The following is a 20,791-nucleotide window of genomic DNA, read 5'->3' as shown; positions in this document are numbered from 1 at the left end:
CATGGCAACAAACAACTAACATCAAGGTTGCTGTTTACATTTCACCATGATTGTTAAATTAAACTATCCTCAAATCTTGAGGTGGATGGGCTCCATCAGCAGATCGTCACATCAGGCTCCGCTCTTGTCAGGCAGGAACAGGAACCTGACACAGCTGGAGACTGGAAGGTGAGGTTTTTCCAATCTTCAGCTGTATTTTGTTTATTTCCGGTGTCGGTCTTCCACCGCCTTCGTCTGAAAACACAGACGAAATAGGATTCACACACTGCAAGGAACACAGCCAGGTTCTGTTTTACACACACCTGAGAGGAGATAAATCAGCTGAACTTTCTAATCTTACATTAACATCCAACAAGCAGCTTTCGGGTCACAGTGAGACATTAATGACAAGTTCCTGTAACGCTTCTTCTGCTTTAAACTCGTACTTGAGGGTTACGACGCCAATTATCTCAAACTAAAACAACTTCTATCTACAAAGCTACAGTGCAGAAGAGTTACTCTGACCGGGGGGGGCTGGTGTATTTCAGTGTAGTACCTTCTGCTCAAGGATCAGTCGTCTCATCTAGGCCTGCGCGAGCTTGTCCTCCTAGTCTGAACGTTAAATGCAGTCAGTCAAACCGGTGCGTAATGAACGTGTAGAGAGAGAGACAGAGAATAAGAGTGAATAAGTTCAGACGTTACTTTAACGCATCTGTTATCCGAGTAATGAGTGCCATGACCTCCAGTGGGGCCTAGCGAGGTAGGAAACGTGAGGTTAAACACTGTGACTGTAAATAAACACTGATAAACAAGGGTTGACTCCGAGCATGCACTTACCACAATTTCCACTCTGAGCCTATTGATCTCAGCACGCAGAGCCGCCTCTCTCTCAGCGCGCAGAGCGTCCAGAGCCGCCTCTCTCTCAGCGCACAGAGCGTCCAGAGCCGCCTCTCTCTCAGCATGCAGAGCGTCCAGAGCCGCCTCTCTCCCAGCACGCAGAGCGTCATCTTCCTCAGTTATGAATTGTCACTGAATCAATTGAGCTGGTGAATTTACTGATTCACTGTATTAATTCTGAACAAGTTTGAAGTACTAATTTGCTGTATTAGTTCCAAACTGCTTGATTAATTGATTCACTGAATCGATTCTGAACTGTTTAATTTACTGATTCACTGTATTAATTCTCTGTTCTGTTTGTGTAACCAGTTAAATGAATCAGTTCTGAGCTTGCCCAGTTCACCAATTTATCACTTTTCTGTTCCGGACAACTAACATACCTCACCAATTTATTAGATCGGTTTTAAGTTTGATTAATTTACTAATTTATTGTATAGTTTAAGCGTTCTGAAGGAGTGTGATTCACAGGTTCAGGGTAGGAATACTCTGCTCTAAAACTTAACTTGAGTCAGTAATTTGATAGAGATTTACTTGCTCAGTTCTGAACTGTTTGCTGTGCTGTTTAACTGTGCTGATTCTTTGTTCTGAACAACTGATCCAGTTTCTGTGTAATGAATCAGTGAATCCAATTAGTTCAAAATATGTTCAAAACCGATTCACAGACAGTCAGACTGAAGCAAAATCAATCAACTAAAAACATACTGTCTATAACTAGTGGTCTGTGTGTGTGTGTGTGTGTGTGTGTATACCTGGTAGGCATCTGTGGCTGAAGCCACGTATTTCTCCACCACTCCTTCCACAAAGACTCCTTTCTCAATGTCCTCTCTGAGGACCAGACTCACTGAGGCGCTGCCCAGGAGGTCAAAGAGCTTCTCTTCGTAGATCTTGATGAAGGAGCATTTACACAGAAGCTCTTTCCTACTGCAGACTGCACGTGCGCGCACACACGCACACACACACGCACACACACACAAACTTACAATATTGTGTAATGTGACCAGAACATCCGGCTGATAAAATCCCAAAATGCACTGCTACAGATTAGTGTCAAATGATGTACCATAGAAAATGAAGATTACCCATAATGCACTTTTAATCTAAGCGGTGCACAATTTAAAACACAGAGGTGACCTCAGTGATGACTGGGGTGAGTCTATGTACAAGTGGGCGGGCTTATTGAAGAGCAGGTGGGTCTGTGGACGAGTGGGTGGGCTTATTGACGAGCGGGCAGTCTGTGGATGAGTGGGTGGGCTTATTGACGAGCGGGTGGTCTGTGGACGAGTTGGTGGGCTTATTGATGAGCGGGTGGTCTGTGGACGAGTGGGTGGGCTTATTGACGAGCGGGCGGTCTGTGGACGAGTGGGTGGGCTTATTGACAAGTGGGCAGGTCTGCTGCCGTGTCTACAGACAGGAGGGTGGTGCAGGTAGCGTGTTTGATGTGAGGTTGAATGTAACAGCTCACCTCCGCCCCCACTCTGCTCATGAGGGATTACAAATGCTCAATGCTATGAGGAATAACATCACGCAGCTGATCAGAGAAATCCGTCAGCTCGTTCGGCCCTAAAACATACACACACACACAGGGTTTCATTAGCACTGTACACTAACATGCTGACGGATCCTCAGTGTGTGTGTGTGTGTGTATAAAACTCACCCAGCATGGTAAAGGTCTTCCCTGAACCCGTCTGTCCACTGCATCATTGGGAAAATAAGGAGGAAAAAGATCAATCACTCTAACACCAGATTTAGTTTGATATATATAGTTTTGAAGCTGACTGATTATTGTGAGTAAAGAAACTGCATGTTGTTCTGTACAGTCTGGAGACTCACTATGCGAATATCGTGCCATTTTAACCATGCGTGCACGACTCCACGATATTTTAGCGACTAAGGAGAACATGTATTCCTGCAGGACAGATAAACACACACACAGCAGTTAAAACAGTTTACTCTTAAAAAAAGCCCTAAAAACACAAAAACATGATAAAGCTGAAGGTTTAAATAAACCACAATAATACTAATAAAAGCTTTAAGACCATAAACGTTGAATCTCTTTTGGTGAATCAAACTTACTGAACTCGCCGTTATGATTCACTTCAGTGAGTTGACTCTTTTAAACTATTTGTTGTAGGTGTTTTGTTTGATTCACTCTTCGCTTTCGCTCCTCTCACCTGAGTCACGTCCATGTCCGCCACGTGATCGTAGGTGAAGTTTCGCGGCTTGGGTTTGGAGTTCAGACGCAGCGTATGATCCGGGGTCACCGTCAAACATAAATCCTGTTCTCCGTCTGTCCTCAGCCGGCCTTGGGTCAAAGGTCGCACACGGACGTACACCTTAATGGATTCTTCATCGCTGTTATTGAAGAAGATAAAATATTTTTTTTTAAAAAGACACATTTATTTTCAAGATTGACCAGAGACAAATGTGCAATATGCACGTTTCACACAAACTGACTTTCACATTTCACCAAGTCATTGAGCTAAAGATAAAGTTTAACATTTTTCTAGAGTTCTGTTTTTATATAAAGAAACACAACTGTCCAAGAAATGATTCACTGATTCAATCCTCTGAACTGACTGATTTAGTGATTCATTCAAATGATTCAAGTTCAGCCCTTTAGCCATTTCCAAATGAGATTTTGAGCGCATCGCAAATCGCTTACCTTTTGTGTCCCTCAAATCTTTGTGTTATGGGACAATGAAATGAAACTTGGCAGCCAGCTGTTATTTTAATTCCACAAATAATTGCAATTTTATGAAAAATCAGAAGGTCTGCGCGATATGACAAAAACATATCATATCACGATACTTCTATGATACATGATGCGTACCTCAATATACAATTTAGCCAACAAACTGTCTGCAAAAAACAGCAGTAAAATAAAAATAAAAAAAAGTTTTCTTTAATGTAGACAGAGAAGAGTAAGTGTTTTTTTTATCACATCAAATAAACAGCATCTATTCAGTACCGTTTAATTTGTAATGATCAAAAACTTAAAAAAATACATCGCTGTACCAAGATCTCTCAGAAAAGTGTATTGCGTAATCATTTATCACGATGCAGATATTATATTGATATAATCGCCCAGCGCTAGACGGAATGGAGCAGGTGCTTGTCTGATAGGACACCAAGTAACCGCCCCTACACGGTGACACCCACGGGTCTGCGAGAGACCGTGCAGACACTTTACAGAAAGTCACGGCCCACGTGTTTGAGATGTTGTCATGCCCACCAGCGGTTCCCTGATTTCTTTGCGTGAATTACATTTTCCCACAATGTTTGAATTATCGACATAGAGTTTATGCGCTTAAGTGAAACGAAAAAAAAAAGGAAATTAAAAAAGATTGTGTCGACGTGGGAAATTTTATCGATAGTCTGCATTTCCATCAGCAATAACGGTAAATATTTCAACGCTCTAAACCTTTCTTCAGAAAAATAAGTAGTCGTCCTTGGATGGAAAGATTAGTAACGTGTGAAACTTCTTGACGCGTCTGATTTACTGATTCACTGAGTCAGTTCACTGAACTGTTTGATTCCCTAAAAGTTCTTTATCTAATCTTGTATCAGCTAATTTCACTCCCCTTATCTTAAAGGTTAAATCCAACATTCAGAGTTGGGGTAACCGCCCCGTTTCTCTAAGTGGCAGGATCAATGTTATTAAAATGAATAGATTACCGAAGTTTCTTTTCTTATTTCAGGCTTGGGAAAGCTTCTTTTCAAACAATCCACATCAGAGAGGAATGATATCTAAGATTTATGATTTTATTCTGGCGTTAGGTAGTGAGGCGAGCACCAAAATTAAGAATGTGTTGGGAAACGGAGTTAGGAGTACAGATAAGTGAAGAGTGTTGGGAACGTGCTATAGGTAGGATACAGTCTACCACTTCCTGTGCTCATCTTGGACTCATCCAGTTCAAAGTTTTACACAGAATCCATTTATTTTATCACCCTTTATTCTTTATTCTTCTTCTTCTCCTTCTTCTTCTTCTTCTTCTTCTTCTTCTTCTTCTTCTTCTTCTTCTTCTTCCACTTATTATTATTATTATTGTAGTATTCATATTAGCATAAGATTAGGAAATGATTTCTAAAAACTCTCAGTCACACCTTCATGCTAACTCTGTACATGATGTCAATGGTGCACTGCTCCTCTCTCTCCATAGATACTTACAGGGACCCTCGACTTTAAGCCTTTTTATTGCAAAAGAAGCTGCTACAATAATAATTATGTGCAGATGGAAAAAAATTGTATTAGGCTAAGCAAATGTTCTGAGTTTTTTTCTAGCAGTTTTTGACATGTACATGTATTTCATCAGCGCTGCTACGAGCTTATTTTTTCCCCGTAACACTAATATAGCCTTATTCTCTGTTTACTCAGCAAGACTATAACTTTATTCTCAGTTCCTCTCCTTAATTTCAGTCACTTCCTCACTGAAACCGATAATCAGAATAACTCCAAAGCTCAGGACCCAAGTCTCTACTCTAAATCATGTGTCTAGAACACAGACTCTGAACTCTTATCTAACACATTTGGTGTTTTATCTGCTCTAAAGCACCCACCTCAGCTCGTGCAGGCCGCTTAATTAGCTGATGACTTGAATCAGGTGAGTTTGGTACAGGTTCTAATTGAACATCCTCAGGACTGTAAGGAAGCCTCTCTCTAATATCTTTCTTACCGGTTCAACTCCAACTTCAGCACCACCCCAAGAAAGCACTGCATGTTAGTAGTGTTCAGGGTCAGTATCTAAACTGATAATCTATTCACATGCACTAGCACTACTGCACTTCACATCCAGTATTTCCTTCTCTAATGTAGTGGGTTCATAATAAAACTGCCATATTAAATCATGAGCACCAAAAGTCATGTTTATTCTCATCACTGCTCCTGTACTCAGGTATACCAGTACTCAGGTGTCGGCCCGATACTGTGTTCATGTACTCGTACTTGTAAAACTACCCCGATACAAACGCACCGACACCATTTTATGACAACGTGACAAAGCCTAACCTCTCGTCACTTGAGCAGGTAGTCGGAAGAGTAGCAATGTCAGCAAATCGTCACACGCACGTAATGCGACTCCGCTAGCTTTAGCCTCAGAGTCACCGACACTGACTTTCTTCAGTTTACTTTCTGTCAGCGTTATCTTTTATTCCCAACATGACCTCAGTCCTCATCAGACGGAGGAGAAATCATCACATGACTGAGGAAGAAAGTGTGCGTCCTCTAAGTCAGGGATTAAACACTGCCAAGAAGGTTTATAAACTTTATAAAGTGGAGTTTGTGGAGCACGGAAGCATGACAGTGATGCGGTCGCAAGCTGCTCAAAAGGTTTAGTTTAATTTAAGTTTGTCATTATATGCTGTATCTGCGCGCTTGCAGTGTAAATTCTGTCAGAAGTGATGTGTTAGTAACGAGGCCGCGTTGCTGGTCACGCGCGATGTAGACGTGCTGATACAGAGTGTAGCGTGAGTAAGATCTGTAATGTCTAATTCAAATATTATGAACAAAAATAAAATAATGTTCCTAAAGACAGTGAGGAACAGAAACCACAAGGTGCAGTGAAAGTGAGTTTTTATTATTAATTTAGGATTGTAGTTTAATTCTGTGCTTTTTGTGCATCCATAAAAAATAATGCTATCTATCTAACTATTTATAAATCTTTATATATATTTATCTTATTTAGTTAGTTTACATTTATATTATATAAGTACTTATGCATTATTTTTTTATGGATTCACAAAAAGCACCGAATTAAACTACAGTCCTAAATTAATAATATATATATGTGTGTGTGTGTGTGTGTGTGTGTGTGTGTGTGTGTGTGTGTGTGTGTGTGTGTGTGTGTGTGTGTGTATGTATTGGGTTCTTTTCTGTTTTGGACAAACAGTTGTGTAAAGTTTTAGTCTGAATTTATATTTGTAACACTCAGTTTGTGGATTTTATTTTAAATAAACAAAATGAAAGTTTGCCCCACCCTCATCAGATTAATCGAAAAAATAATCAACCAATTAATCGATTGTGAAAATAATCGTTAATTGCAGCTCTAATAATAAGCTGCATCATGAAATTGATTTTTTTAAACAAAAAAATTTGTGTGGGGCTCGGCAAAAGGAGAGAGGGAGAAAAAAGATCATTATGACTGCGAAGTAGTAGAACAGAATCTAGTCAGGGTAGGCTTGAGTAAACAAATATGTTTTAAGCCTAGACTTAAACACTGAGACTGTGTCTGAGTCCCGAACACTAATAGGAAGACTGTTCCATAACTGTGGGGCTCTATAAGAGAAAGCTCTTCCCCCTGCTGTAGCCTTCACTATTCGAGGCACCGTCAAGTAGCCTGCATCTTTTGATCTAAGTAGGCGTGGCGGATCATATAACACCAAAAGGTCGCTTAGATACTGTGGCGCGAGACCATTTAGTGCTTTATAGGTTAATAAAAGTATTTTATAGTTAATGCGAGATTTTACTGGGAGCCAATGCAGTATTGATAATATCGGTGTGATATGGTCGTATCTTCTAGTTCTAGTTAGGACTCTAGCAGCTGCATTCTGGACTAACTGGAGCTTATTTATATTCCTACTGGAACATCCAGACAGTAAGGCATTACAGTAATCTAATCTAGAGGTGTCGAATGCATGAACTAGTATTTCCGCATCATGTAGTGACAATATGTTTCTTATTTTAGAAATATTTCTGAGATGAAAGAAGGCTATCCTAGTAATATTATCTACATGAGCATCAAATGATAGGCTGGAGTCAATAATCACTCCAAGGTCTTTAACTGCTGTACATGATGAAACAGAAAGACCATCCAGAGTAACCATGTTATCAGAAAGATTACTTCTAGCTGCACGTGGGCCTAATAAAAGTATTTCTGTTTTATCAGAATTAAGTAGAAGGAAGTTAATTAACATCCAATGTCTAATGTCCTTTACACAATCCTCAACTTTACTAAGCTTCTGTCTGTCCTCTGGCTTCGCTGAAACATACAACTGTGTATCATCAGCATAACAGTGGAAGCTAATTCCATGTTTACGAATAATTTGACTCAAATGGCTCAAATTTAGCCTATTACCCAAAAACACTTAAAATTCAACATAGAAGCCAATACTCACATCTACCTCTGAGCCCAGTTGGAGATAGAAAAAAAGACACCAGCCGTGAGTGAGAGGAAGCAAGGGTCCAGCTTTATTGGTTCCGTTCCACCACACGAGATCCACACCGATGAGAATTCTCAGAAGTGATCTGATACCCTGAGCTTAAGCTCCAGTATTTATACTGTATTTACACAGTAAATAACCCATATGTTTCAAGAAGACTATGATATCAATACCAATAGGGTTAAAAAAGAGCTCATCTACCTTACTATTATGTTCTAAAAAAGGGCTGTTCCACTTACCATTAGCTCAAAAAACAGGGCTTTTCAACTTACACATAGAATTAAAACCAGGGCTTTTCAAATTACACATAGAATCAAAACCAGGGTTTTTCAAATTACACATAGAATCAAAAGTGGAGAGACAAAACAATCTAGAGTGACCTTGGTTTCACTATTATCTCGCGCGGGGGGGGGGGGGGGGGGGGGGGGGGGGTTGTCATTCCTTCTTCTCCCCTTTACTGGATCTGGATCTGGATCTCGATCTGGACACTCATTATCAGCTTGCACATCTCACTGCTGATATCATGGTGCTACTTAACTTTCTTCGCAGCACCCCCTCTGGAAATGGAAATGCGGGCCCCCCTCTCCGATACAGAATCTGCCCCATGAACGTGTGTATTGACGCCTCTACACAGCCAAAACCCCCCTCCAGCTTTCAGTCTGAGGAGGATGTCACCTTCTCAGACCTGGGCCCCAACCATTCTTCCCTCCTCTCACCTGCCAGTCCGCCCCACTCTCAGTGGTCCTCTCACTTCACCTTTGCTGACTATCCCATGTCCCCAGGACGCACCCCATTTTCTTCCCCCCACCGCTCTCCTCAAGATTACGCACCCACCAGTCCTGTGAATTATCAATAAAATTACATATTACTCATACTAAGTCTCCCTCATGTTTATTTCATGTCATTTTTATCCACAACAGGTAGCATATATAAAGTAAAGAGCAGTGGGCCTAAAACAGAACCCTGTGGAACTCCAAAAGTAACCTCAGTACGCATGGAGAAATCACCATTTACATCTACGAACTGATAACGATCGGTCAGATAAGACCTGAGCCAGGAGAGGACTGTTCCCTTAATACCAACAACATTTTCTAATCTATCAAGGAAAATAGTGTGATCTATAGTATCAAAAGCTGCACTAAGGTCGAGTAACACAAGCAGCGAGACACAACCCTGATCGTAAGTCAGTAGAAGGTCGTTTACTACTTTAACTACTTTCTACTGTCTCTGTGCTATGATGAGGTCTAAATCCTGACTGATACATTTCATGAATGTTATTCCTATCTAAGTACGAGCAGAGCTGCTGTGTACAACCTTTTCTAAAATCTTCGAGATGAAGGGGAGATTTGATATTGGTCTATAGCTGGACAATTGAGACGGGTCAAGATCAGGTTTTTTATTCAAGGGTTTAATAACTGCTAATGTAAGTGATTTAGGTACATAGCCAGTGCTTAGGGAAGAATTGATTATATTTAAAAGTGGTTCAATTACTCCTTTGGAGTAATTACAAAGAGTCCAGTCCAAGTTGCCACGGTGTCTGATTTCACACAGTTCTGGATCTAGCGATCATGATATCCTGCCTAGACACAAACTGTTCAGCTCATTTACTGAGACCCAAGATAACCTTTGGCCGTGTAGAGCTCTAAAGAATGAAGCGGGTCTCCTCAATCCCACATCCACGGTCTTGAGGAAACTCGACTATCAAGATTTTGGTTACTGAAGGTAAATGATTGAATGAATAAAGTTGAAATATTGTGTCTGCTTTCTACTTCGATAATACTCTATTGCTCAAAACCCTACACACACAGAACTGTCAAATTAATATCATTCCAAGGCCTTGATAGGTGAATGAAAAAACAACAATTTGTTAATACTAAAATTATGATCCCTTTAATGCAAGTGGGTTGAGCAACAAGTCCCTGAAGCCTTTGAAATAGAACTGCTAGATAGAAATAACATGACTTAAATCATGTGACATCATTTATTGCTGCCTTCAAGTACAGATGTTTATAATCTAATCATTTTCAAGCTGTCCCAAATTCCTAAACATAGCTCAATAATTCAGCATAGGTCAGGTACATTGGAAAAGTCTTAAATACAGTAAGTGGAGAGATGTAAAAGGATATAATGGACTATTATTATTATTATTATTATTATTATTATTATTATTATTATTATCATTATTGTCATTTTTGTGTTACGCTGGTATAGCATGAAATAAAGGATAATGTGGATAATGACGGAGAACTACAGAAGTGGAGAGGAAACGCAGCACTGAGCAACTTGTAGACTTCACACCCGACTGTAGGTGGGTAGGTGAACGCGTTTGGCCTTATTTATTCGCTAAGCTGCTAGCTTGTTAGCTCTGCGGCTGTTTTAGTATAAAGTACTAACTTGAGTTAACTTGGTGGGAGTTTATTTAGCTTATTTAGTTTATTATTCTATTTAGTTTATTTAGTTTATAAACGGTGAACTAGTTAGTTTAGTAAATCTGACGCTTCTCGGGAACTTGTAGTTTATCCGCCTCGCTGTCTGGGTGACACAGAGAGCAACTGTTTACCAAGTGACTTTATTTTCAGTGCTTTTTGAACTGTCTCTCAGCCCTAAATAGTTATGCGCTATTTGTGTGGAATTGGGATGAACGTCTAGTTAAAGGGTTGATGTCTCGCTGGCGCAGTGATTTGTTCTTTAGGAGTGTTTTTCTCTTGAACAGCGCTCCGTGTGGAGACTTGAGGTAGTTCTGTAGTCACAGGTGCACAAATCAGTCACACAGCTCCAGCTCCACCTGCGCCTCTCGCAGGGAAACGGTTTCTGTGCACTGGCTCCGTCCCAAATCACCTTGTATGGAATCTCTATCTCTAGTGCACTAGGTGCGGTAGAGACTACATTTGTTCAGACCGTGTGTAGTGTACCTAGATACGCAGTCGTGCAGGATTTGGGCACAGGCCACGCTAATGAAACATCATCCATTTCAAGTCAAGTTGCTATTGTTAAACATTTCACTAAAACCTGTATGGAAACGTTGCTGTTCAGTTGTTCTATAAGCGCAATTTCAACCAAATACATTGGAGTGTAAAAGTTTGTACCCCCTTTTGGTTTCTTGTGGACAGAAGGGTGTTAAATGTCCTAAACACTACAAAATTTGACTGTAAGTAGTAGTTAATTTTATTATCAGACTCAGATATCCATGTTAATATTTTTAATACTGCTCATTAGTGTTAAATGACTTGATGATTGTGTGGTCAGTAAATCGTTTTTGTGTTGATTTTGATGTATGTTTTGGATCACTGTCCTGCTGGAAGATCCAACCACGGCCCATTTGAATCTTTCTGGCAGAGGCAGTCAGGTTTTCATTTAATATCTGTTGATATTTGGTAGAGTCCATGATGCCATGTATCCTAACAATATGTCCTGGTCCTCTGGCAGAAAAACAGCCCCAAAACATTAAAGACACCATATTTAACTGTGAGCATGAGGTACTTTTCCATATGGCTACCTCTCTGTGTGCTTCAAAACCACCTCTGGTGTTTATTACCAAAAAGCTCTATTTTGGTTTCATCTGATCATAGAACCCGATCCCATTTGAAGTTCCAGTAGTGTCTGGCAAACTGAAGACACCTGATTGTGTTTTTGGATGAGAGCAGAGGCTTTTTTCTTGAAACCCTTCCAACAACTTGTGGTGATGTCGGTGACTTTAGATTGTAGTTTTGGAGACTTTCTGACCCCAAGACACAACTAATTTCTGCAATTCTCCAGCTGTGATCCTTGGAGATTTTTGTCCACTCGAACCGTCCTCTTCAGTGTATTGAGATGATATAGACACACGTCCAATTCCAGGTTGATTCATAACATTTCCAGTTGACTGGAACTTCTTAATTATTGCACTGATGGTGGAAATGAGCATTTTCGATGCTTGTGCTATTTTCTTATAGACACTTCCCATTTTGTGAAGCTCAATAACCTTTTGCTGCACAACACAGCTACAGCGGTGCTTGAAAGTTTGAACCCTTTAGAGTTTTCTATATTTCTACATAAATAGACACAAGATTTTCAGACAAGTCCTAAAACTACACAAAGAGAACCCATTTAAACAAATGTGACAAATATTATACTTGGTCATTTATTTATTGCAGAAAATAATCCAATATTACATATCTGGGAGTGGCGAAAGTATGTGAACCTTTTGCTTTCAGTATCTGGTCTAACCCCCTTGTGCAGCAATAACTGCAACTAAACATTTCCAGTAACTGTTGATTAGTCCTGCACATGGGCTTGGACATCAGTTTTGGCCATTCCAAACCAATAACTTTATAGTTCTTTAACCATTCTTTGTTTTGGGCCATTGTCTTATTGCATGCCCCACTTTCTCTTGAGATTCAGTTCAGTTCCTGGGTTCATTCTTGCCCTGTGTTTGGGGAACTCACCACTACACTAATTATAATCTTTCAGATAGCTTGGAGATTTAGTACGTGTAGACCTTCTCAACTCAGGGTTTTCCATCCCAAGGAAAGTTTCTGACGCAGCCACTTCATGAAGTTCCTCCTAGTTTTTGTTTATGTGACTTTCCTCAGAGAATGAAGAACCTGAGTCTTTTGTAGAAGGCACTGGAATGTCAACATCTGGCAATGAAGTGTCTAACAACTCTGGTTCTGGTGCTATTGATGTTGCATTGTGCCTGTCTCTCACCTGATCAATATGTCAGTGCACTACTTGCCCACTTCCCAATGCTACTGTGCACCATACAGGACCAGTCTTTTTCTGAACTGTACCTGGAATAAAAGTAGGTCCAGAGCTGAAGTTCCTGGTATACACTGGGTCACCCACCACAAGATGTCTTTCCTTTGCATGTTGGTCATGGTACCATTTTTGTCTCAATTGTTTGTGTCTCAATGAGACCCTGTGTAGACCGGTTTACTTCCACACAGCAGTTTAGCGGCTGATTTGCCAGTGGTCGACTGTGGAGTCGTTCGGTAAATGAACAGCACTCTGGCTAGCTTTTTCAACGGACTCTCGGCACTCTTTTTCATCAGGGTTTTGAATGTTTGAACGGCCCTTTCAGCCAGACCACTGGAATATGCATGGTAGGGTGCTGTGCTTGTGTTTGATTCCGTTTCTTTCCATAAACTCTTGGAATTCAGCACTGGTAAAAAACATAACAAAGAAACTGCTATGGTCTGACACCACTACTTCTGGTATCCTGTGTTGTTGACTAAAGGTTTGTCTTAAGCACTGAGTGGTAACTGTGGATGTAGACTTGTTTAACAGATAAGCCTCTATACATTTTGAGAATGCCTCTACCACGATCAAGAACATTCTACCCATCCCCGGTCCACCATAATCAATGTGAATTCTTCTCCATGGTTGCCCTGGAAACTCTCACGCATGCAGTGGCGCGTTTGCCGGAGCGTTTCTGTTTTCCTGACAGACTGCACACGATTTGACTTCCACCTCTGCATCCAAGTGTGGCAACCACATATAGCTACGCACCAGGCCTTTCATCCTGGTAATTCCCGGATGGGTTTCGTGTAGCTGTCTTAGAAGAGCCACACGCCGCGGATGTGGAATCACTACGCGAGTCCCCCATAACACAAAGCTTCCCTGTATGCAGAGTTCATCCTATTTCCTTACATATTAGGGATGTCACGATACCAAAAATCTAGTCGTCGGTACTGATACCACCAAAAGTACACGATGCTCAATACCACGGTGTGGTTTTTATTTTTTTAAAAAGAGAGAATTTTAAAAAATTATAAAATTAAAAACTCCTGGAGGACATCCTCCTCTGGCTGATACTGGCAGAGAGAGAGAGAGAGAGAGGGATATTTTAGTTCAAACACTCTGACCATGACTAATAAGTGCTAAGGTGCACTCCTAAACGCACATACACCCCTTATACTCTGAATGCAAGCATTAGTTTAAATTCACTGATATGGTGGCAGGATAAAAAGATTTATTAAAAGCATGAACATGTGAATAATTATTAGTGACATGAGGCTACATTTAGCTGACAGGACACGGGCTGAATGGCGATGCATGATGGTCCATTTGGAGGTAGTTTATAACATTGCAATGCGTTAGCGTTTAACAAATAACTGGATATCGCAAACATTACATGGAGCATAACGTTAGCTGATTTCACGGCTACAATGCCAGCTGCCTCAAACATAATATAGGACCTGTCTTTCGACTGTAATCCCATGGCATTCATTTTGTGACCTAAAAATACCTCTACTTCTCCCATGAACTCGCACTTGCTCCTTCTTTGTCTCGGTCCACTCTTTTCTATCCTACTCATCCAAGTTCTGCAGATGTTCATTAGCCCCTGAGACTAAAATGCCATCCAGATAAACTGTGACGCGTGCGATGTCTTGCAGAATCCCTTCTATTGTGCGCTGGAAGATTGCTGGATTTGAAGCAACTCCAAATGGTGGCCTGTTGTAAGTACACAATCCCTTGTGCATGTTAATTGTAATGTACTTATTGGAATTTCTGTCCAGCATTATCTTCTGATGCGCATGGGTCATGTCCAGTTTGGAGAATTTTTCCGCCTGCCGACTGAGCAAATAAATCTTCTACCTTGGGAATTGGATACTGCTCCACACTAGAGCTGGATTTACTGTGAATTTATAATCCCTACAAATTGGGATAGAACCATCAGTTTCCTGACTGGAACAATGGGAGCTGCCCACTCTGAAAACTGCATTGGTTCAATGATCTTGTCTTCCACCAGCCTCTGGAGTTCTCTCTCCAGCAGTGGACCCAACTCTTCTTTGAACACCTCGGATTGTCTCTCCAATACGTTAGCCAACTTATGTCCTGGTACATCTTTGATGTTTGAATGTTGATCTTTACTGATGATCACTCCACAGCCTGCGTTAACTTCAAATACCACCTCCATGCTATTCACTTCAATGGTTTGTGTGATAGGAGCAGCCCTAGGTAAGTCAAAGTAAACAGAACCCTTACCTTCACTACAGTGAGAGAGAGGCCTTTAGTTGCATAGATGTTACCCTGGCTCCTTTATGACCTTACAGACTACTACTTGTCTTGCTCTTGGAGTGATCTTTGTTGGTTGATATCTTCTGGGGAGGGTAATGATGGTCTTGAATTTCCTCCATTTGTGAGCAATCTGTTTGTGGCCAAATATTATCATTTTGTCTCGTTTGTTTAACGGGATCTCTTGGTCTACTTTTAGGACTTGTGTAAAAATCTGATGTTTTGGGTCATCTTTATTCATATATATAGAAAATTCTGAAGGGTTCATAAACCTTCAAGCACCACTGAATATATCTTGGCCTCACTTATTGTTCTGAATGAGTAAGAGAATTTGGCTTATGCGTTACCAAAGGAATACACTTCAAATACATTTCTCATGGATTCAGAGGGGTGCCAATAATTGTTGTACACCTATTTAACAAATATTTTTTTATATAAACTTGTGGTGTTTGCAATTGTTTGTCCATGAGAGCAGAGTATTTTTGTGAATATTTTTTTGAACAAAAGGTTTTCTTCTTTGCTCATATTTACCAAGGGTGCCAATATTAGTGGAGGACACTGTACATGTCACTCTCAAGTGGAAACCTCATATGACACACTGTTACTTTTCAGGAAATAAAAACCTGTATTTTGTGAAGTCAACACTGTTGCAGTTGGTATTGTGGCTGTATATAAGGTCAAACACATCATTATATTAACATTTTACCAAAATGAAGCTCGTTTAACCGCATGTTTATTCCTTACATAAATTAAACGCAAAGCATGTAGGGGTTCTACATGCATATAGTATTTGCACAATCAATAACCTATTCGAGTAATACATTTTAACAAACTGAATTTTGTGTTTGTGTCTGCAGTTTCCAAAGCCCAGGCTGACCCCCCACCCCTTCAACCTTTGCAGCAATGCTGGCAGCACTATTTCCCAAAGACAGCCTCTGGATATGACGCTGAGCGCGTACACTCAACTTCTTTGGTCGATCATGGCGAGGACTGTTCTGAGTGGAACCTGTCCTGAGTGGAGCCTGTCCTGTTAAACTGCTGTATGGTCTTGGCCACCGTGCTGCAGCTCAGTGTCAGGGTCTTGGCAATCTGCTTATAGCCTAGGCCATCTTTATGTAGAGCAACAATTCTTTTTTTCAGATCCTCTGAGAGTTCTTTGCCATGAGGTGCCATGTTGAACTTCCAGTGACCAGTATGAGGGAGGTGAGGGCGATGACACCAAATTTAACACACCTGCTCCCCATTCACACCTGAGACCTTGTAACACTAACAAGTCACATGACACCGGGGAGGGAAAATGGCTAATTGGGCCCAATTTGGACATTTTCACTTAGGGGTGTACTCACTTTTGTTGCCAGTGGTTTAGACATTAATGGCTGTGTGTTGAGTTATTTTGAGGGGACAGCAAATTTACACTGTTACACAAGCTGTACACTCACTACTTTACATTGCAGCAAAGTGTCATTTCTTCAGTGTTGTCACATGAAAAGATATCATCAAATATTTACAGAAATGTGAGGGATGTACTCACTTTTTGTGAAATACTGTACATCTTTTATCTTTTTATTTACTTTAATATTTATTCATAGTGTGTGTGTGTGTGTGTGTGTGTGTGTGTGTGTGTGTGTGTGTGTGTATATATATATATATATATATATATATATATATATATATATATATATATATATATATATATATATATATATATATATATATTAGTGCAGTACATTTTCATGGTACGGTCAGTACTGTTTATTTTTGTAATAAAGTGAACTTAATTTTTATAAGTGTTATATTTTCATTCAGTAGTATTCAGTGGTTATTAGTAGGTGCTACCCGACTTGGTTATTGACATCTGTAAGATCCACTATCGGTCAGCCTTTAAAATAGATTAATGTGTATGACATGTTCTTCTTTAATTAATAAAGAAATGCACTTGTTGACAACTTGCTGTGGTATAAGGGGAATAAAACACTTCAGAATGTGCAGTTCTACCTTAGGGTGGTAACGGTCACTCCACTTCATTGGATCGTTGACTACTTTCCTATAACCGCATGTTTATTCCTTACATAAATTAAACATAAAGCATGTAGGGGTTCTACATGCATGTAGTATTTGCACAATTAATAACCTATTAGAGTAATACATTGTGGTATATAAACTGAATTTTGTGTTTGATGTGTCTGCAGTGTCCAAAGCCCGTGGTGGTGGCAGTGCATGGCGTGTGTGTGGGAGCAGGTCTGTTGGGAGTGTTAAGTATCATCATCTCATACACTCAGCAAACAATATGGATGGAACTTTCCAGAGTTGTGGTGTCACTTTTCCTGCAAAGCTTTAACCATCAGAGAGTTATCTTTTACTGGGGCTTTTAGCTGCAGGAGACTGAAGTACTAACAGTTTTTTTTTGTGGATCTGATTTCTTCTTCTTTCGCAGGAGTGGATCTAATCACAGCCTGTGATATTCGTCTATGCACACAGGATGCCTTTTTTCAGGTGAAGGTATGAGGAACATTAACTTGCCATACATTGCTTGCTTACATGTTTACACCAAGATCTGTAAACAAGTTATTTTTGTCCATATGATCATATATAGAGACAGTAAGTGATGAGAAGATATGAATGGGCTGATTGTTCTGACTCGTACAAGCCTCTATGAAAGAGTTGACCACAAGGGGGCACACTCTGAACAATTATTTACATTTGCAGTTTGTTGAAGATTAAATAAACCACAGTGAGCATCAGATGTCTGGTTTTAATACAAAGTGGACTATTTTATGATATTACCATCTTGTCATTTATCAAAGAAGAGCTACAAAACCTGAAATTTATTCATTTGTAGACAGAAAAATTCTGCAGTGTGGCTGTTCTAGTGGGCTTTCACACTGGAAGTTTAGTCCAAAACAGAGCAGTTTGCATGAAAAGTTGATAATGTGACAGTCGTAATGTGGACTGGGAAGTGCACTGCGGTACCGAACCCGAGACTACCTGTAGAAGGTGGTCCGAGTTCGGTTACACTGGAACTGTGAATGTGAATTGTCCCATGAATGAGGTCCGCACTTGTTCAGGAAGTAAAGTAACCTGTGCTGAAGGCCTGTTGTGGTGATGACGTGTTTTGACACGTTTTGGCCCAAATCTGTTCTGCAGTAACTTTGAAAAAGTGGAAGCTCCTCTGAATATTGTGGAGTTTCTTGATTTTGCGTTAATTTCTGTGATCACAAAATGGTGAAATTCTGGACTGACACATGGAAGATATGGAATGATAACAGAAGAATGTGACTTTGGGTTGTACCGTGTATTTTTTTCATGTAGCTTAATTATTTAGTATAAATGAAGGCAAGTGTGTGTTCTGTTCTTCATCTCTGCAGTCGTGTGTTCCCTGATAGTCAGTGATTGCCGGAGCTCTGGAAATAGCAGGTGAGATTGCAGGCCGGAGTCCCGTCGCTGTCCAGGGAATTAAAATCAACCTCCTCTACTCCTGAGACCACAGTGTAACTGAGAGCCTAGACTACATGGTAAGAATCTGCCTAAGACATGAATAGCATTTTTAGCCTCAAGGTAGACCCATGCACACACAGTATGGCCGCAAACACAAAGTAGAGCAGTCGAAATCTGAGATTTCTCCTCCGTGTCTCCAGGCTACTTGGAACATGAACATGTTGCAGACACAGGATCTTATGAAGTCAGCGCAAACAGCCCTGGAAAAGAAGAGTCCGAAAGACGTGCCTTTCTCCAAGCTTTAAAGGAGAAGATCCAGGGCTGTTGAAGCTGCGGTGGAACTGAGACTTCATAATCCACATATCTTTAGTTCTTCTTGCTAAGTCTCAGTTTCTTTTTAGTCTTTTTATTTTTAGACTGGTCAAAAGACTGATTAGTGGAAGTGAAATGATGGATGAACTTTTAATTACTTGCTTTATTATTTGCAGGTGCTTTGTACAGTAAGACATATTTTTTCTGGTGCTGTGTGACTGCAGAATGTAGTGCAGTTAACACAGTAAATTTCCTTGGATGCTCACTTTTAACTTGAGGAGGTCACAGTTTGCCCAGACATCTTTTATTTAAATCCGTCACCCACACGTCATTCTGGGGGATGAAGAGGAGGAAGTTGGACAGATACATTTATTTATTATTGCTGTTTCCTCAATCCAGTGCAGAAGGAAGAGAAACAACAGAATTGATTTAAAATAAAAATATAGAAAACAATCTAATGTAAGGTTCTGATCCGGTTTGCTTTCAGCAGGAAGGCTGTCCTCTTTCCTGTTGCTCTTTCTCTTCTATTAGTCCATTTGTCCAGTCTGAATCTGTTTGATTGTTTGATTCGTTTCGAGACGATTCGGAGTCAAATAATTTTCTAGTGAGAGTCGCACACTTCCAAACGAACTAGACTGAGATGAGTATTTGATTGTCACTAGAAAGTGATTCGACTCTGAATCAACTCGAAATGAATCAGTCAAACTGATTCAGACTTGATAAAAGGACTATGAGATGTGATTAAGATATATATTCCAATGTTTTGCTTTACAATTCCACTGTGTGTGTGCACGCACGTGTGTTTTTCAGGAGAACGAGAAACTCTGACACAAGAGTACATCTTGACCATTGGTACTGTGTACACATCAACATACACACACGTCTCCATGCTGGACATCTCAGGAGCTTTCACACACAGTGCTAGGAATATCCCAGGACAGAGAAACGCACCTCCTAAGTGAGCGAGTTTAGCGTCAAACAGTGAAATTTGCTGTAGCGTGAACACCTCGCCTCTGTAAGCTTCACTCTCCGTCAGTTCACTGTAATTAGACATAAAATATGCATAATGTTTATTTTTCATGCATTTAGGATTTTATGTTTTGGGTTTTTTTTTTTTTTTAACTCTTCGAGGAACAGAAATGATCTTTTGAGGCAGCTTCTTCATCACTACCTGCTCCGTTTGATTCAAAAACATAACGACCGGTTTCAAAAAGTCACGATGTCTTCAGTTCATGTGATTTTACTGTTGAATTTAAACAGGAAATGTGAAATATTTTTGTTTCTTTATGTTTCCTCTACTGTCTTTTTGCTGTAATCTTGAACACAGTTGTATTTTTTAAAATAATAAATAAATGATCATTCTATTTCTCTCACTTTCCTTGTCCTAATTGTCCTGTAGTTGTGTTGTGCTTCCCTTTATAAATGTATCATTGATGGCTTTAAGTAAGGTGAAAGAATAGGATGCAGTATCCATAATGCAAATATTAAGAAATCATGAAGAACTAATGATACACGGATTTATAACAGACTGGTGCAATGGAACTCCCATAATGCACCGGGGCAAACAAAACGAAAACATTAAAAACAACATCATTTCTAATTAGTTATTGCAGTAAATGATTATATATTCATTACAGGTCTTTTGCCTGTACAACTGTTCAGAAGAGTTTGATTTGAAAAGTGTTTCCATAATCTGTACCATAAATAGTATAACTACTTTTTAATTTTTTTATTTATTATACAACCCCCCCTCAATGATGCAAGCCCAGCCCTAGAGACAATTCCAAGACAGCTTCCATATTGAGTGAATGGTGGAAAATTTGTCTACATCTAGAAGTGAAACTATAGTAGTAATCTGGCTCAGTGTTACGTTACGGTACCTTGTTAGGAAGCAAGCACGGGTGGTGCTGAAACAGGAAGGCGAGGGTCAGGCTGAAGGCAAATACGGAAGACAGAAGAATGTCAGGTGTTCGGGCAAACAGTCAACAATGGGCAAGGCAGGTAATCGTGGTCGAGA

The 20,791-nt window shown here is 40.1% G+C and overlaps 1 protein-coding gene and 1 long non-coding RNA gene across 2 annotated transcripts; one reads left to right on the top strand and one right to left on the bottom strand.

The window, feature by feature from the left end:
- Window positions 1-1,631: 1,631 nt before the first annotated feature.
- On the bottom strand, window positions 1,632-14,929 carry LOC128628730 (kinesin-like protein KIF15). Its single transcript, XM_053678833.1, has 5 exons — window positions 14,721-14,929; window positions 3,048-3,228; window positions 2,707-2,782; window positions 2,531-2,568; window positions 1,632-2,436 (listed from the first exon to the last, which is right to left on the bottom strand). The coding sequence occupies exons 1-5, from the start codon at window positions 14,927-14,929 to the stop codon at window positions 2,422-2,424; spliced, it is 519 nt and encodes a 172-aa protein (XP_053534808.1). The 3' UTR covers window positions 1,632-2,421.
- A 1,813-nt stretch (window positions 14,930-16,742) lies between these two features.
- LOC108261745 (uncharacterized) lies at window positions 16,743-19,767 on the top strand. Its single transcript, XR_008394755.1, has 4 exons — window positions 16,743-17,265; window positions 17,462-17,526; window positions 18,393-18,539; window positions 18,663-19,767. It is a non-coding gene; the product is annotated as an uncharacterized LOC108261745 (long non-coding RNA).
- Window positions 19,768-20,791: the final 1,024 nt, after the last annotated feature.

This window comes from Ictalurus punctatus, unplaced genomic scaffold, assembly GCF_001660625.3.
Source record: "Ictalurus punctatus breed USDA103 unplaced genomic scaffold, Coco_2.0 Super-Scaffold_100056, whole genome shotgun sequence".
NCBI lineage: Eukaryota > Metazoa > Chordata > Actinopteri > Siluriformes > Ictaluridae > Ictalurus > Ictalurus punctatus.
The sequence above is the reverse complement of the archived record's forward strand: the minus strand, read 5'-3'. Positions and strand labels throughout refer to the sequence as shown.

Excerpts from the sequence above, each read along its gene's own strand:
- LOC128628730 (XM_053678833.1), bottom strand. The coding sequence starts at position 14,929 with ATGGAGGTGGTATTTGAAGTTAACGCAGGCTGTGGAGTGATCATCAGT. Across the intron at positions 2,783-3,047 it reads CGGACATGGACGTGACTCAG|GAATACATGTTCTCCTTAGT; the intron begins GTGAGAGGAGCG and ends TCTGTCCTGCAG. Across the intron at positions 2,569-2,706 it reads AATGGCACGATATTCGCATA|TGGACAGACGGGTTCAGGGA; the intron begins GTGAGTCTCCAG and ends CCAATGATGCAG.